The 18961-nt window shown below is 40.6% G+C and overlaps 1 protein-coding gene across 1 annotated transcript in view; it reads left to right on the forward strand.

Annotated features, from left to right (window-relative positions):
* The window catches only part of snd1 (staphylococcal nuclease and tudor domain containing 1), a 203233-nt gene that overhangs the window by 142325 nt on the left and 41947 nt on the right, over positions 1-18961 (forward strand). Inside the window, exon 17 of the mRNA XM_067426817.1 lies at positions 824-1012. Coding sequence (XP_067282918.1) covers positions 824-1012 — 189 coding nt within the window. The remainder of the gene's footprint in view (positions 1-823; positions 1013-18961) is intronic.

Raw genomic sequence — 18961 nt, forward strand, 5'->3', positions numbered from 1 at the left:
TGAAGTTTGGTGCATAAGTCATTCCAAAGTTTATTACATTAAAACAGTGGAAAAATTCTGGAATCAGAATATCAGACACATAGCAACCTAGGAACACTTAGACACCACCCAAAATGCCATGACAACAGCATGGTAATGCATTGAAAACTCTCAGAACACCTTGGCAATCACCTAGCAATGCTTAGAACGTACCCAAGATATCAAATAACAAAGGCAGACTAACACATTGACAACACCCTTAACCAGAACCTTGATGCCTCATACAGTGTCGTTTTCTTGCTGTTCTAGGTGTTAAAAAGCTGTTAGAGAACTCATCCTTGCACATTTTCTCTTAGTAATTGGTTAATATTTCAAATGATTATTTCTTCCCTTCTTTCCTTCTCTCTTTTGTCCTGTCTTTCTTTGTCCTTGCCTGCTGTCTTTGATCACTAGCCAATAAACAGCCTCAGTGCTCGGAGACAAATGTAATATATTAGTGCTGCCCGTTCCCTGGTGTCACCGCTTTAATTGAGAATGTCAGGATAAAGTTAGCGCCAGGCTGAATCTCGACCTCACGTTTAATTGTGCGAGAAAGACGTGCCCAGCAGTGATGTCAGTGACGGGAAGTGTGCGTGTGAGTGTATGAGATGAGTGGGGGTATGCTGAAGGCCCCCCGAGTTGCTGAAGAACGAGTCGTCTGGACGATCAATAGATGGCTCAGTCTCTTCCAGTGATCTGTCTATTTAAGTCTTTTTCTCTGCCGCCACAGTAATGGAATCTCAGCTAATCCCAGATACAGTACATTAACTCACTCTTTTGCCTTGTCTGTCTCTCTTTCTCCTAGGTGGAAGTGGAGGTGGAGAGCATGGATAAAGCAGGGAACTTCATTGGCTGGCTTCATATAGAAGGTGTGAATCTCTCTGTGGCTCTGGTTGAGAACGCCCTCTCTAAGGTCCACTTCACTGCAGAGAGAAGCTCCTACTACAAGAGCCTGGTATCTGTGGAGGAAACCGCCAGACAGAGGAAAGAGAAGGTGAGTTTGGTGGAATTCCAGCATCTCTCATGGAGACTCGGGCTCTGTTCCAAAACCACATAGGCAGCGTTTTAAAGCATCATTGGAGCTCTTCTGGCACAAAAACGGGACAAACACAGTAGGCAGCAGCATTTTGTCATCTAAGATACCTTCTTTTGGCCAATAAAGGCAGCAACAGAAACCTTTTTATGCAAACCAGTTCACACTATAGCCATTTTGGCAACATTCCATGTATCTACTTTAACATCAGAAAGGCTGAAAACAAGATTTTGACATTGAGGGCAACTCCAGAATGCATTGAATGCATGACAATGATTATAAATATATTTATTTTCAAAGACTGAAAGATATTTATAATGATGCATCGAATTGAATATTGAGTATTGTATACAATATTTATGTGTGCCTTATGTTTTTGATTTCTATTCTTAGAGTATCAGATTAGCAACATGCTAACATCAGATCCTGTTGAAATCAAGTTCAGAATTTTTGTCACACACTGTTAAAGCCTACATTGAATGTTTCAAATCGGTACTTTACGAGTTTCCATTTAATTTAGAATACTGCCATAGAGGGGTATCGGTCTATGTGGGGTATTGCCCACTAGGTTTTGGAATGGAGCTTCAGTCTCCCCTCAGTCACGATCAGAAATTCATATGTACCCTGCCTGCATCTGACAAGCAAATAGATTCATTACTTATTATTCCAGATATCTTCCAGCTCCACTCTTGTTATAAATATCATCTCTTTTCTGCCCAGCAAGCTCCTAGAGCTGAGGCCAGAGCCTGTCATCCAGTTTATATGTGACCAAAGAGAATACACAAACGACCTGTTGTCATGTTGCATTAATTCATGCAGAACAAATGTACACCAGACCTCCAAAATCAGTGGGAGCTGGACAAAAGGCACAGGAAGGAGTATGTAGCTCAGGGGGTGCCACTGGGTTATGTCTTTGGCACTATCAGTTTTGTTCTCTTCTCTCCACTAAGCTTTGATTGATGAAACCCTCTTCATCCCTGATCTCAATCTCTCTCTTCATTTTCATTATGGCTGAAACAGTCCGCGGAAAGCAACAGCTCTGGTGGACAAACAAAACTCCCACCAGCTGTTTCTTCTGTCCTCTATCCCTCATTCGGTGAGAGAGAGCGGCTCCTTGCTGATAGCAATATGATCTACAGCCCAAGGCAACGAGGAGTGTGTTGTCAGATCTATCATTTTTTGTATCGTACTCATCTCAATCTCACACCTCTGCAAAATATCTGCAAAGTCCCAAAACATATAGCCATATCTTTCTTTCAAAGGCAGTGTTATCGGCTCCCAGCCCCCATGAAAATAGCGACCAATATGGAATGTGCATCCATATATCTTTCCTTCTGATTGAACATATGCCTTGGCTTAAGTCAATCTTGCTTGTTTACACTGTCTTGGATATACACACAGGCGTTCGCATATGCGCACTCGCTTGTACACCTCTCTACCAGTGTCACCTCGCTGTAAACAAAACATGGCATGTTTTGCACTGACACCTTGAGGAAAGCACAGTTTGACCCTTATTTCCTGTGCTGTCGCTTTCCCAGTGGGTCGGATTAACTCACTGACTCACTGGCAGTGAATCAAAGACGACAAGTTTGGTTTGTTGTGCCCCAGACTCCTGCTCCCTGGCCCTGTGGCTGTCTGGAGGGGGCTGCCAGTACAAGGCCAACCTGATGTGAATGTATTTGAGAGAAAACGTGTCCACCCATGAACTGGACAGCTGCATTGTTCCCCAAGATTGTAGATGCTAGTTGTCGGTTCTGTCCCAATCCAATACATTTTCCCAGGCCCCACTGAATAATGGAGGTAATTAACCCTTCAGGACCAGTGGAGCCGAAAGGAAAGCTGAGGGCAGCGTTTTCTTTTATTTTGATGACCTTTGTTGTCCAGAGTGTTCATTTTATTTTTTTCTTTAAGAAGTGTTTAATTTACTTTTATTCCTCTTTTGTTGATGGATGAATTGTTTAGATGTTTGCTGTCGTAGGTGTCCAGTTCAGAAATTGGCAGTAATGAAATTCCCTGGGTGAGTTCATCTTTCATCCATGAAAAACAATTAAATAGAGAGGAGCTCCAGTAGTGTAGAATAGTGGTCCAGTGGCTGTAAAGCTGAGATAAAGAACCAAGGAGTCCAGGTGATTTTAATAAAGAGGAGCATTGCAGGATTTTGCCTGCTGTACATACTCTGTTTTGGATGCAGAAAGAACTGCTACATTGAAGAGTCATAGTGGTTGAAGGTTGGCACTAAATTATTGAATAATAATTATTATAATTAATAATTAGTTACTTTTTATATAGTACTTTTCTAGGCACTCAAAGTGCTTTACATATAGAAGGGGGGAATCTCCTCAACCACTACCAATGTGCAGCATCCACCTGGATGATGCGACGGCAGCCTTATTGTGCCAGAATGCCCACCACACACCAGCTGATTGGTGGAGAGGAGACTGAGTGATGAAGCCAATCAGGAGAGGGGGATGATTAGGAGGCCATTCTGGACGGAGGGCAAATGGGCAAATTTGGCCAGGATGCCTCATCCAAAGGACGGTGTTCTTTGACAGTGTAGTGTCCCCATCACTATACTGGGGTGTTAGGACCCACACAGACCATAGGGTGAGCGCTGGCCTCACACCTCTATCAGCAGCTACCTAGTTTTCCAAGTTGGTCTCCCTACTGACCAGGCTCAGCCCTGCTTAGCTTCATTTAGAAACCAGTCTTGGGCTACAGGGGGAAATGGCTGCTGGCATTTTAAAAATATTGAAAATACTTATATTTATTAAAAAAAAAAAAAACGCAATACACCACCCACGGTACAAACCTTCATTCTGTTCATCAGAGCAGTTTTCATTTTTCATTAACTGTTCATGTTGGTATTGTGTATTCAGCATGGTAACTGTTGTTTTCATAACCCCAAAATGGCAATTCTTTTTTACTTTATTTTGTATATTTTTTAATTAGTCTGGTGGCTACTTTATTGTATTAACAAAAACTGCTATTTAATAGCTTTAACTTTTATAGGCCTATTTATTCATCAGTATTAGTCATATTCATGAAATGTATGTTTAAGTAGGCTTAAGTGGGACATTACCTGTGTCTCATCAATTTCAAGCTTTTAAATTATGGTAAATGCTAAAATTAGTAATTATTTCTGACTAGTCTTCAGTGGAGACATTTATTTTCTTTTAGTTTACCTTAGATAGGCTAACTGCTCTAAAGAAAATATGATGCCAATGTATAGTTATAAAGATGAAGTTAATAAGTAAAATAATTTTTTTGTTATTAAGTTAAAAGGGACTCTAGAAGGGAATTAAGTTAAAAGGGAAACAAATTACACAATTTAAACACTATTAAAGCTATTTGTCATAGACCGTTTTTGCTCACAGTATGTAATGTTCCATTTGTTTCAAGATCTGAGGTGATTTAACCTTTGCTGCTTTTAGTATGGCTACAAAGCTGGGTGAACGTCGCAGAAAAATAGAAACTTCTAAAATTGAATCATCACTGTTGCAGCTACTTTGGGGGAAAAAACTGATTAACATTGAAAAGATAGCTTTTATTTCATGTTGCGGCATCACATCTGGTTAGGACATGGTTGTAAGTTGCCCATTTAAGGCCAGAATATGTTGCATACTTAATACGCTGAATACTTTTGCAACGTAAAAATAGGTTTGGCTCTCCTCGTACTAGTGTTTCTTTGTTGATCAGCAGAGGCGTCTTGGTAAACCTCACGAAAACGAAAGAGTCTTGCATTGTGTTTGTTTACTCACGTGCAGAAACGAGTCCCGTGATTCCCCTTTTCACTTTCATTGCACATTTTTATTTTTAACACAGCTTCCCTGTAGATTAAGGCAGTCCATTTAGAAGTTCCTCATAACATCATGTGCATTCAGTGCAGACTCTGTTCTGAAATGTAAACAGTTGCTGAATGGAGTTTTTCCGAACACTTATGGTTGCCAGGCAACAGAGTTATGGCGGCTGATTAGAGAGCGGTTTATGACCCAGTGTTCGCTGAGTCTACCCGCATTCTCGCATCTCACAACACAGGCTATTAAGAGCCTTCTTGTAATTACAACATGCTAATTATGGGACAGCAAATCTGAAGAGAAGTCAGCTTTCTTGTGAGAAGCAAGGCATTCTGTTATCTCAAATCTGAGTTTGGTCTACTTCAGCTAGGCTTTAGCAGGCCGCCCCATGATTCTGGAAAACTGGGACAAACCCACCACTGATTACGATCCTCCCTTAGATCATCATCCTCATCATTGTTCAAAACATCACTGAGCTTGTCCGCTGCTCCCACGGTCACTCATTTGTCTGCTTGTTCCTGCCTTTTCCGTTATTATTAGGGCATAATTCCGTCACCGGGGGGTTGATTTCAGCTCTAATAGCCTCCCCAGGCACTCGTGTGCTTTACAACACTCATGACAGGGTTCCGTAGGGGTTGAGAAGGGCAGCCGTCTGCTTGTGACATTTAAGCTCGATAAATTTGTACTGTGGGTGAATGCAGCTCACCTCCATGTGTCGTCCGTGTGCCTGGACAGAGAAGGTCTAATAACACTTGGAAAAAAGATGAGAACAAAGTTGTTTTTTCATATTAAGAGACCTCCAAAACAATCAAGCTTTGGTAAAATATTATAACTGTAATATGATGACATATTTGCACAGATTTCTCACAAATTCAGTCAGAAAACACAAACTTTTAAATGACTGTAATAGGATGCTTTTTGCAGAAGGAATAGTTCACCCAAAAATTATCCCATAATTTACTCACCCTCAAGCCATCCTAGGTGTATATCATTGAATAGCATTGAATGGTGCTGTTAATGCTCCAAAAAATGTTTTATCCATCCTAGGGGTGACCCCTAATAGTCGAAGATTCGATGCATCGATATGCAGGACCGGATTCGACCACTGATCTCATGGTCGAATCTTCGCGGGTGTTATGAACCGAGGATCATACCATTTTAGGCAATATGGGGGTGCTCAATATTAGTGTTATAGACGTGTCACGGTGCTGAGCGTTCGCCCCTTTAAGGGCACTGAGCTTCGCACCAGACGCACCGTGCCTTTAAAATTCGAACACACATACACTGACGGCGGCATTCGACGCCTGTCCGCGGCGATTAAATGTATATTTCCCTCAAATCGTAAATGTATATACTGATTTCTCCCTGTGCTACAAGCTCTTCTGTCAGAAGTCGATTCAAAATTGAGCTTGCGCAGATATGTTCACGTCCAGTTCACGTTCATTATAAAATGAATGCATGCAACTCCGGTGGGTTAATAAATGCTTGCTGAAGCGAAGCGGCGTGTTTACGAGACAGCCGAAATGGAAATTTATTTAAATCATCTTGTTTTAGACTTCTAATTTGTGACCAGCATTTTGTTTTAATAATAATTTTGTTACATTTATATAGCGCTTTTTCTTGGTCCTCAAAGCGCTTTTTATATAGAAGGGGGGAATCTCCTCAACCACCACCAATGTGCAGCATCCACCTGGATGATGCGACGGCAGCCATATTGTGCCAGAATGCCCACCACACACCAGCTGATTGGTGGAAAGGAGACAGAGTGTGAAGCCATTCAGGAGAGGGGGATGATAAGGAGGGAGTGATTGACAGAGGGCAAATAGGCAAATTTGGCCAGGATGCCGGGGTTACACCCCTACTCTTTTTCCGAAGGACATCCTGGGATTTTAATGACCACAGAGAGTCAGGACCTCGGTTTAACGTCTCATCCAAAGGACGGTGCTCATTGACAGTATCGTGTCCCCAACACTATACTGGGGTGTTAGGACCCACACAGACCATAGGGTGAGCGCCCCCTGCTGGCCTCACTAACACCTCTATCAGCAGCTACCTAGTTTTCCCAGTTGGTCTCCCATCCAGGTACTGACCAGGGTGAGCTTCAGTGGGAAACCAGTCTTGGGCTACAGGGAGAAATGGCTGCTGGCTATATGGTTTTGCTCTATCCTCTGCACTTACATGTTCATCAATTCTCATCTTGCACTACACCTACGTCATATGTTTGGTCAGAGGTCAACCTTCCACTGGAAGGTTCCTTCCTTGACTCTCTTGAACGCATGTACGGCCATTGTAGGAAGCCAGTGATTTCAGTGTATAAAGTTTTAAAAATTTATATTTTTCTTACAAAAATCTGTTTTTTTTATTTAAAAGGCATTTTTTAACTCAATGGACACTTATGGATTATTTTTATGATGGATGGATGTGTTTTTTTGAGGGTGGAGCCAGGGTATTTAATATAACTCTGATTGTGTTTGGCTGAAAGAAGAAAGTCATACATGTAGGATGGCTTGAGGGGGAGGAAATTATGGGATAACATTCATTTCTGTGCAAACTATCCTTTTAACTGGGTCATGCTAACCTTCCAGATGTGTACCCCTTTTATTGTCTGCAATGGTTTATGAATTTCTAGTATTTCTGTTGATTTTTAAATGAATCCATGCTGTTGTGGTGGAATCTTGTTCAAGGGATTCTTCAGTGGTCAGCTACACCCAGTTTCAGGGAATGTCTTTGAGTACCAGTTTGTTTGTGTGAGGTGGAACCACTGTGCAATTTTCGTTGCGATACTTGAGCGCCACAGACAATCAAAATATACAAATGAAACCAAAGGTGCCAGAAAAGTTTTTTTTTTCTTTGCATTATACTTCTCAGAGCTCAAAGAGAAACCATTTGTGCTTAAGTGTGAGCTTCTGTGAGTTAGCACTTTTTACCTCCTGGCTAATCTGTAGTGAGCCAAGGATGAATGAAGGCAGTGGGAGTCTCAGGTCAGTCTAATGGAACCCGAGTTTTCAGACTTGCGTTACTACATTAATATTTAACATGGAGATGAAAGCCCAGAGCTCGCTATCATTCTTTAAGAATTACATTTTGTTCATGTTGAACAATGCGTTTTAATTAAAGGCCCTCTTTTAATTTCCTCTGATGGAAGCGATTTCGTTCTGAAAACGGACTTGTCTGAACACAGATATATCACACTTTCTGTTAACAACAAAGTGGAACTAAATAAAGTTTCAACACTTTTTATATCATGTTCTTTTTTTTCCATCTTCAGAATCAGTGAAGCAGTGGCTGTTACCATGGCAAAATTATAAAACACGACAAGATAATTACATACATGCCACAGAGGAGGTTATCTGAGTTCTTGAGAGAGTAGATGCTATTCTGGAGTTCTCAGGTGTTCGGTTTGCAGTTGTGAGTTGAGTTGTTTTTCTCAACCTCAGATTTTCTTCAGCCATTCGTCTGAAAGTACTTTTTAGAGGTGATTCCTTCACTTCCCTCAAATCTGTTTTAGGCTCATAAGCCGCGTTTCCACCACGGGAACTTTCCCCTGGAACTAGAGATTTGTGGGGTGGTACTCGGTGTGATTCGACCGCAGGCACCAGGGTCTAAATGAAGATCTGCGTAACATGTCCCCCCCTCTCGCGAGGTAGTACTTTGTTCAGGAACTTTTGGTGGTTGCTAAACATACTGATTGGTTGACTTCATGCAGCATTTAATTTCAATCACCATTTTTAAAAGTCTGTTGTGGCATGTGCAGCAAGAGTTGTTTGCTATTTGAATCTGCAATGGAGTTTAAAAAATACGGCGACGATGTCCAGTCCTCATTTAACTTGTATGCGGAGGACGAAATTGTGCAGGAACTGAGGGATGGCACTGAGTAATGGATAAAAATGAATACTGGAAAATACAGCAAGTTTCATATTATTTATGTTTATTTTATTTGTATACATTTTAATTTGTGTATACATTCAAAGTTTTTTGTTTTGCTGTTTTAAATCATTCACAGTAAGATCAGGAACATGTATTAATCAAGTAAATGGTGTCTTGACTTTTAGACAAGTTATATGGAGTGGCACATCTCCTTGTCTTTCTCTCCCTCTTCTGTCATGCCTGTTCTTTTGAGTTGCTCTAAATTGCATTAAGTGCCGTGTAGAAATGGCACTAAAAGGGTGTGATTATATATGTATTTACATTCTGTTCCTCACTCCTCTCACCACTGTCATCGTTGCCTTCTAATTTAACAAATGGAGGGCAGGCTGTGTCAGACAGGAACAACCATAGCACTGTGGTGAATCACAGTAAGAGTTATCCAATTAGACACAGCAACTCTCCCCGGAGGCTTGCGCTAAGGCCTGCTCCGCCACAACAGGGACTTGGCCAGCTAAAGAGAGACAACAAACATGGCAGGACTGATGTCTCTGATGTAAAACATTTGCTGTAAACAGATCAGCGTGCGTACACGGACTCCTGGACCAATCAAATTTGTGACTGTTCATCTGAAGTATTAATGTGAGTTTCAGTCTGGACATTTAGTTATGTAATGCAAATTATTATTTTTATTTTATTATTTTTTTACACCTAAACAAGCAGAATAGTAATTTGTTTAAAAAAAGATTATCACTCCAGCACTTCAGACTAGAGATTTGTCAGGATTTTTGACAAATCAGGTAATTTTTATTTTGTGTTTTTAATGGGGTTTCAATGGGTTTTGTATTCGATTTTAAATGTTGGGATTTAAATATTCGTGTTTTTGTTTTTTGCACACACCTACACATTTCGCCTTTACATTTCGCTTTGAAACCAAATCTACATCAATCATCAGCGATGTGTGTTTTGTATCTAGTGGAGTGTCCATTCTGGGAGCATACAAACCCTGGCCGCATGAGGCATGCCGCTGTGAATCTTGAGGTTCCACGCTTTTATTAGAGAGAAGAATATGTTCTGCCCCCTCCCTCCGAATATTTGGTGTTTATTTCTACCGAAGCTTTGAAGCTCAAAAAATGGTATTTGGACCAGCCCTATTTGATTCTTGATTGATCGATCAATATTGTTTTTTATTATTGACAATACAGGCAATTTTTTTAAACACTTTATAATAACTGCATGTTTGGGTCATTTGTTAAGCATTAGTAAATAGTTAATGAATCATTTATAAATAATTAATAGACATTATTCTTGATTTATAAACATATCTATAATTGTGTTTAACAATTGTGTTTTTATACTTAATTGATTTCTAAATTATTAAATAATTTACTAACCAGTGATTTAGGAGTTATCAGTGATTTCCAAACATAATTAAAGTAAATGATTAATAAGCAATTTAAAGTCGTTGTAAGTTTTTGAATTTACCAAAGCATAAAAATACCATAGTATGTTTGCAGATGTTTAGAAAACATCTGAGTTCACATACTCGTTTCTCCAAAAAAGAATGCTACCGCCAGTTATTTTACTTTGAAACATACGGACTGTGGGTCAACAAACTGGGCCAGAGATAGCAGATTCTACCCAACCTAAAAGACTCAGCATCCACCTAAAAATCTCAATGAACAAAAGCACATTTAAACGTGAATAAATCAACTAATCAACTTAGTGTGTAAGTCGCCTCTCCTTCCATTTGTCAATTGCACACGTTCCTGTTGTGTGTCCTCAAACTGGCAACCCATGTGAGCATCGAGTCTCATGAGAAGGGGGCGGGGCTAACAATACTTGGAATTTAGACTGCAGTACCCATTTCAACCACTAGCTGTCATTCTCACATACTGCACCTTTAAATGTACATTGTTTTACTAATGATTATGCTATGAACTAATGATTCATAGCATGTAGTTATTATAAAGTGTTACCCAATGATTTTGTTTTCTTATTTGCATATATTCTTTTTCTCCTTTTTGGCAACTAAATAATGAAACTACTGCAATAACAGGTATCACAAATTTATTAACATTTGTTTTAATCATATTCGTTTTATGTTTATTATATTTAATAATGTTGTTATTGTAAAGTAAAGGGTTCTTCTCTGTTCTTCTTTCAAGTATTTTGTGAATATATTTAGTATCAGTTTTTCAAAAGTATTGTATATCATTTGTTAATCCCAAAGTTAATTCCCTGGCGTGAGCGTTATTGTATCGTAATTTAATGTACATCTTAAAAATTCATCACATTAAGTCTTGCTACTATTTTTCATCGAGGATTCCTCCATGGCAAAGTTTACTCAAGTGCTCTCCATGCCAAATCAGAACAAAACGCCTTGCAGCATGAATCTTGAACAAACAAGAAAAAGCTCTTTGCGCTCTCATGGTGTCTCTGTGGTTCCTATTCCTCATCTTGAATTCATGAGCAATTGCAGTCTTCCTTGCTACATAGAAATGAGAGAGCTTCCCCTGGCAGAAGCAGTGATTATGAGCAGCGCAAGGAGTTCGTTCAGGTCACCCCTATGTTTCAGATGAGCATAATCCATCCGCAAACCCCTATCAGTACTCTCTCTATTTCCAAACCTCCCCCGTGCTTAACATGGATGTTAAGCATGAAGTATTTTCTCATATTTAAACCCACGCACAGAAGTTTTGTTGTGCTTAAAAGTTTGGCAGATCTGTGGACTGTGTTCCTGCATATGTGCTAATAAAGATCTCTGCAACGGTTTCCATTGCAAAACAAAAGTTTAATTGAGTATTTACGCACCCAAGTGTTCTTTGCTGGCAGGAAAGCAAATTGGGTCTCTCTGTGTCAACAAACCCTACAAAAAAGTAATTAATTCTCCTCGCACTTTTAGTAAGGAAGCTAATTAATGTTCTGGTGACACTTAGCTATGGCTTCATATATTAGCAATAACACTCTCCTTGCCAGGCCGTATGTCTTTGTTTTTGCTTAAATATTGGTTCCAGACTGATTATGATATAGTTGTTTTATATCGTGTGTGTGTGTGTGTGTGTGTGTGTGTGTGTGTGTGTGTGTGTGTGTGTGACAGCACCTTCACCAATATTTTAATGTTAGCCTGAATAGTACAGTAATAAATGCTGTTAAAAAAAATCACTGTTTGTTCATAACTAATGAATTAACTAATGTTGATTTAGTAGTACATTAACTAATGCCAGAACTTTGCTAATCATAATTGCAATTTGTCGGCTAGCGGCTATCCTGTCACGCTAACAATGAAAATCTGTAATACCCAAAATAGGTCTTGGACCCTGTTCATCGTGCACCCAGCTTAAGTGCCACTAGAAAAAAAGTGCTATATTCTATGGGGAAATGTCCTATAGAAAACCTCTGCCTCCTGGGAAATTTGTGTGTTTTGATGTACGTTTGTGTGTATGGACATTTAGGTGCTCTAGAAGAGGGCAAGAAAAATATCCTCTCATCACACAAAGGGGAAAAGCTGAGAAGGGCTATTCCATATATCTCATGGATTATGTAAGGTGTGCATTTCTGCATAGAAAAGGGGCTTAGATCATCTACTCCTAACACAAGCACACTTCACATAAACACCACCACATAAGCAATTCTTAACAGCCCCAAAGGCAAGCCAGGGCTCTTTATACCCCCCACCCACCACCACCGCACACAGACACACACGTTTTTCACAAATCTTTGGCAGCATTTTGTCACATTTATTCGTAACTTGCTTTAGCAGACCTTTATTTTTATAATGTGATGTAACTTTCTATTCCATTATTGTTTTAATAGTGATTTAAATATTACATTTGATGTCCTGTAACCCTAATAAAACCTTATTTTCATTAATGTATATTTTAGTATTTTTTAGCCGTTTTCTTCATCTGGTCCCCATTTTGTATGCAAAACTTCCATCTACCCACACACATTTACCTGCATACTTCCTTTTGTACTGGCACATACTTTTGTACAGACTGGTTTGCAAGCATGAGGACCTTTGAACACTTAATGTTAATGGGCAGACAGGAAGTAGTGACAGATCAGCCATGTAAATACTCAATCTGCAGCGACACGAAAATCCAACCGCGTTGAGACAGGATTGTCAGGCATCTGCATACATGCAGAAAGACATCTAGCTCACGCTGCACTTCTCATGCACATAGGCGTCCGCACGTATATACAGGCTTGTGCAAACATGAGATGTCACCCTGACTGTGTCCTTGGCCATTCCATAGCCTCCCTCCTGTCTTTTATGGGATATCCCTCTAGGCTCTTGACGGACATTCTTTTAGGCAGGTTTGTCGTTCACCCGTGCAGAAAGCAAGCCATAACACTTCCACTAGTAGTCCCATTCTCATGGGGAAGCACAATGTGTGCATGTGTGTTTGTCTGCTCAGACTGTAATTAGATATGACATTGTGAATTGCATTACTGCAGATGAACACATGCTTGGATACGCAAGCAAAGTAGGGAACACAAATGATTGTGTTTGCAACTGCCACATACGGCTCTTGCTTGCTTTTTTTTCTAATCCAAATTTCTAAGGTTGAAGGACAGTTCCCATGTAGTTGCACAGAGACTTTGCCTCTCCAGGGAGACTGCAGACCAAGAACAGACATTTTTCTGCCTGAGTTGATGGCAGTAGTGTTTCCTGTACTTGAAAACTCCTCCAATGTCAAGTCTTTGAAGTGAAGAGGTTTGCTTGCAGTTGACAAATCTGTGGATCCAAAACACGGAAATCATGTGACGAGGCCTGATTTGCTGATGATTTGAAAGTGTTGTTAAGGAGTGGGTGAGTGAGTGGAATGGGTGAGTGAGAAGGTGGGTGGTTGAGTGAGTAGATGGGATGGATGGATGTATGAGTGAGTGGAGTGGGTAAGTGGTGGGTGGGTGAGTAGATGGGATGGATGGATATATGTATGAGTGAGTGGTGAGTGGAATGGGTTAGTGAGTGAGTAGATGGGATGGATATATGTATGAGTGAGTGGAATGGGTAAGTGGCGGGTGGGTGGTTGAGTGAGTAGATAGGATGGATGGATGTATGAGTGAGTGGAATGGGTGAGTGAATAGATGGGATGGATGAGTGGGTAGGTGAGTGGAATAGGTGAGTGAGTGAGTAGGTGGGATGGATGGATGGGTGAGTAAGTAGATGGGATGGGTGGGTGGGTGAGTGAGTGGGTGGGTGATTAAGTAGATGGGATGGATGAGTGGGTGAGTAGATGGGATGGATGGATGTATGGGTGGGTGGGTTAGTGGAATGGGTTGGTGAGTGAGTTAGTGGGTGGGTGGGAGGGAGGGGATGGGTGGAGGCTTGAGTGGGTGGATGGATGGCTGAGTGAATGGATGGATCAACTTAATGTAGACGGGTGGATATTGTAAATAGAAAGAAAACTAGTAAAAAAGTAAATCGCTGCTGAGCTCTTTTTTTTCTCCAGAAGTTTCCAAATATATTTTGTTAAAATAAAAGGCTGTTTTTTTGTTTGTTTGTTTTTGTTTTTTGCACTTTTAGTGACTCTGAACTGCTACGGTTTATTCTAATACAGTAATAAATCGAGTCCCTCGGTCTCTGCTGCCTGGGGATATGACAGGAAACGAATACATAAACTGTCTACTTGTCCTTTAAATTCAGCAGTGTTTAGATCTAAAAGTCTAAAAGATCCACACGCTGTGTGTGCGCCTGCGTGCGTTTGTCTGTCTGTGTGCTCGTCTGTGCAATGAATGAGACTGCATTTCTGCTCCTTCCAAGTGGATTTAAATACACACAGGCACACATGGCATTTCCCTCTAGCCTGCTGACATTTGCTCCTTTTTGGGAGTACAAACTCTCCACCGCCAAAACGTTTAGTACCCTCAACTCGGCTTTCGCTTCAGGTGTCCTTCCTAATCGCCTGAGTAATTAAAAAGAGTGGACCTTCCATTGGGCGCACCCACTAACATTTGCAGAGAGCAGACGCTCCTGACTGTGTTTTTGATGCTTTTTGGCGGCGGGACGTCCCCTCGTTCCTGGTTAATAGATACTAAATATTTGTTTCTTGTTGACAGAGATTGCTACCATCCTTTTTTGTTCAAGAATAGTCGTGTCATAACGGACCTTCTCACGACCGTTCCATTACCAGACTCCAGCGGTGTTACAGCTGCTCTTTTACTGAGAAGTCTTCATGTGATTACTTTACCTAATCAATTTGGGCTCTTTGGCAGTTTTCTTCTGTGCCAAGATGAATTTTCAGAGGCTCTTTGTTTTATTTGATTCAAGTGTATTGAGTTTCTCGCAGTGTCGTCGTAGTCCAGAAATGCGTCTGAAGCCTCCTGGGCCTAAAACCCATCATTATACAGCAAGATAAGACCACCTCAGAGAACCCAGGCTTTCAGCGGCTTTCAGCAAACAGCATTCTCTCACACGTTCCACTTGCCTTTCTCTTTTTCTCAGGTCATCGTGGCTCTTTCTCTGTCTGCCATGCGCACACATACTCCTGAGAGAGCACAGTAGAAAGGTTTAAGCCGGCAGTTCTGGGGCTTGGGGACTCGGCTAACGGCTCATCAATTTTCTTTATTACCTGATCTGGGGAGAAAAAAAAGTCGTCCTCAGTGCAGGGAGAAGCTATTCTTAGATCTCCTGCCAATTCCCTTCCTGAATCCATCCACTCACTCTCCCTCCTGTTTTTAACGCTCTTGTTCCTTCTGTTTTCTTCCTGAAAGCCGATCTCCTATTTATTCAGATTGCTGATTTACTTGCTGTGTTTTTTGTGCGCAAAATGGCTGCAAACACCTTGCGAGTGGACTGCGTTGTGACGAAAAGATTTGCCCTTTCCTTCTCTACAGGCTTCAATTGCCATCTCAGTATGCATTTGGTAATGGGTTTGTAATGGGTGAATTTTTACTGAAATGTTCTGGGTTCAATACAAGTTAAGTGCTGTCAACTGCATCTGTGACATGCTGTCGATTTACCATGGAAAAAAATTTAGACTCGTTCCTCTGGTTGTAAAAAAAAAAAAAAAAACAGAAATTGTTTGCCCGGTAATGCACTTACAATCAGGATTTCTGAAGCAAGTCATTGCTCCAGGATAAAGTTAAAATATATATAGTTTTGAAAGTTCAGCCACAAATTTAAGTGGTGTTGCTTACCAATTTCAGAGTTCCTTCATAATTGGCCCTCATTATACAGTAGATAAAAGATATGTATTTATTTAGGGAAAAGTATGTTTAAGTAAGTAACTTAAGGCATTAAGGTTTGTGCTAACAGTTTGAAGTAACAGTTGATATAATGATGATGATTTGTGGAACAAAATTGGCAAATAAATGTAGTAGTTTTAGTGATTTAACAAAACGGGTACATCACATTTTCTTTTAAACCCTCAGGAATATCCTGTCCCATAGACCTTCTTCGTACCTGAATTATATACAGTATACAACTATTATTTTTACCCATACTGATGGATGAATCAAAATCAATTAACATCGTCACAGATGCTGTCCGTAGAGCTCAACTTAACTGGAAGATTCTTTTAACAAAAAGGTTTTTTTTGGCTTGCTTTCTCTCCCGATCATATGGTATATATTTGATGCAATTCCCTCAAGGCTTCGGTGTTACATCTGTCATTGAATGCAGGCAAGTGTGGCGGTTGTATTGTTTGTTCGCGCACTTGTTCGCTCGGGTTCTTTCATGCGTGTGTTTCTGTTGGTTCTCTGACATCCGATCGCCTGAAGAGTTGTAGCGGGCCGTTACGTTAAGGCCCCTCAGCATCAATCACACACAGCTCCCGCCATTGTCCCAGACCATCAGTCTCTCATGACGACCCCTCCTGACCCTCGTGGACCCGTGGGTTTAACATCCAGACATAAATCTAACCGTGTCGGACTTGCGCACAGAGCCATTTTGGGTTGCTGTTACAGAACGCCACAGGCTCGTTGACAGAAAGAGCCATTTCTTCAACAGAAAAGCAAGCGGGCTCTTTTTCATGTGCTGTCAGTGTGTGTTGGGCCAGGGAGTGAGAGGAAGTGGCTCAGAGCCTGTCGGCTTCTGCGATTCTATTAAACACGGCAGCACATGGCCAGGACTGCACTGCACGCTCGGCAAAGAAACTCAATCAAGAATTGATCGGATTGAATCTGAATTCAATTACAGTGTCAGAATTCACCTTACAACTTCCTGTTTTCAGTAAATCAGAGTCAGAGTGAATCTTAAAGGGATAGTACACCCCTAATTGAAAAAAAATGCTGTCATGATTTATTCATATCGTTTCAAAACCATTATTACTTCAGAAGACGTATGCATGAATTACATTTGTAATACGTTTATGGTGCTTTTTATGGTTTGTAAGCTCCAGTCCCCATGCATTGTAATTACAAGGAAAAGAGAAACCAGCACATTCTTTAAAATATTGCCATGTGTGTTCCATTCAAATTAAGTTGTATTAGTTTGGTATGAAATGCTGGTGAATAAATGATGCCGATTTTCATTTTTGGATGAACTATTTCTTTAAAGTGCACTTTTCCTTTTAAATTCCGAGTTCTAGAGTGATTTCTTTCGCTCTACTCAAACAGACAGGCATTTTGTCTACCCTCAAGGAGTTGCACTGTTATGTAAACACGTACTCAGGCTTCACTTCCTCTTTTCATCTTTCTCTCATGCGCTTCTCTTTCCCTCTCCCAGCATGCAACTCCCTTTTCTCAGTATTTCCCCTCTCTCTCTGTCTCTCATCTGTGCCGTGGGCTTGCAGCCAGCCGTGTGTGTGTGTGTGTGTGTGTGTGTGTGTGTGTTTGTGGGATGTGGTTTTAGTGGGCTACCAGGCCTCCTTCAGGACGTAAGTGTCCCCCTATAGAACGGCTGTCGATGTCAGTCCAATTTTTCTCTCTTCGTCATCTTACCTTCTTTTTACTACCCAGCTTCTCAGACTCTCCGTTGTGTAAAGACAGCTAAACGCCCATGTTTGTCAGATGCAAGCGAGTCGATGAGCAAAGCTGCGAGAGGTGGAATATTCGATCTGAGAAAATGAAGAGGCTGCTTTTTGAGAGATAAACTGTAGCCATGACAACCAGGCATCAAGACATGCTGGGTTAAATAAAGTTAATTATTTTGCTGTTAATTTGTGCACATTTGTGTGTGTGCTGACTCCTTTACAGAAAGAAACATAAAGAAATATTAAACCTCTTTAGGTCAGGGTTGTTTAAACCGGTTTATTTGATTAATGGATTTGTGTGAAGACTTCACTTGAATTCCGTGTCTTTCCCAGAAGCCCTCTGTCATGACTGAGTCTGATTAAAACATATGTCGCATGTGGTTATTTCATGCAGTGAAGTGTGGGCAGGCAGCAGGTAGGCAGGCTAGCTGGAAATAAGCCGCTTTAAATAGCTCCGCTTCTAGTCTTTACTGCAAATGAATACTGATTTGAAAGGCTTTTATTTTTCTCAGCTTTGTACAAACATCAGGAGGTTTCTTCAGATTGGAATATCAGAACATGCATTCGATTATTTGAATACATCTTCCTTGTACTGGAACTGCAATATTGGGTTTAGGCAAAGGCAGAATTGTAAACCTAACTTTAAAAAAGGGTCATGAACTGAGAAATGAAATTTTCCGCGAGCTTTTGACTTATTACATAACCAGTCATCATACTAGAAACACATCCTGTAAGTTTCAGAACTGAAAACGTTATTGTTAATTCCAAAACCGCTTTTATTGTGACAATAAAAAGCAAGCCCAGTTAATGACTTCTGGATTTATAGATAGGTGAAAGATAACCTCAACAAAAAAAAAAATAACCAACGCCTACATTTTCATTGCAACTTTGGACCCGCCCGCTAGCGTGCTAGTGAGATACAAGAAGAGAAGAGCGATGCCGTGACAATTGCTGGAGCTGTCAATCAAACAGTGCGACTTTATCAGTGACTGAGTTCTGGACTCTCGCCGAAACCGTTATAATCAACGAATCAACAAGCACCGATGGTGTGAGGACCCTATTGGAATTGCTCAGCCTATTTTACATTGTTTGCATTCTTATTTATGGTGAAAGCTTTCATTAGTGTGCAGAAATTGAGTTGCAATGATGTGATCGCTGCATTAATGCGCTCAACACGTCTATCGGCTACACTGCTCATCACTGCAACCTTTCATGCCATGATCTAAATACAATGTTATAATCAGCATTTTTCACTATTAGTTAACCGAGAGCTGTAATAGTAAAAACGTTTTCGAAAGAGTTCCACATGTACTAATTCTTTCATATGCAAA

The sequence above is a fragment of the Pseudorasbora parva genome, chromosome 20 (genome assembly GCF_024679245.1).
Source record: "Pseudorasbora parva isolate DD20220531a chromosome 20, ASM2467924v1, whole genome shotgun sequence".
Classification (NCBI taxonomy): domain Eukaryota; kingdom Metazoa; phylum Chordata; class Actinopteri; order Cypriniformes; family Gobionidae; genus Pseudorasbora; species Pseudorasbora parva.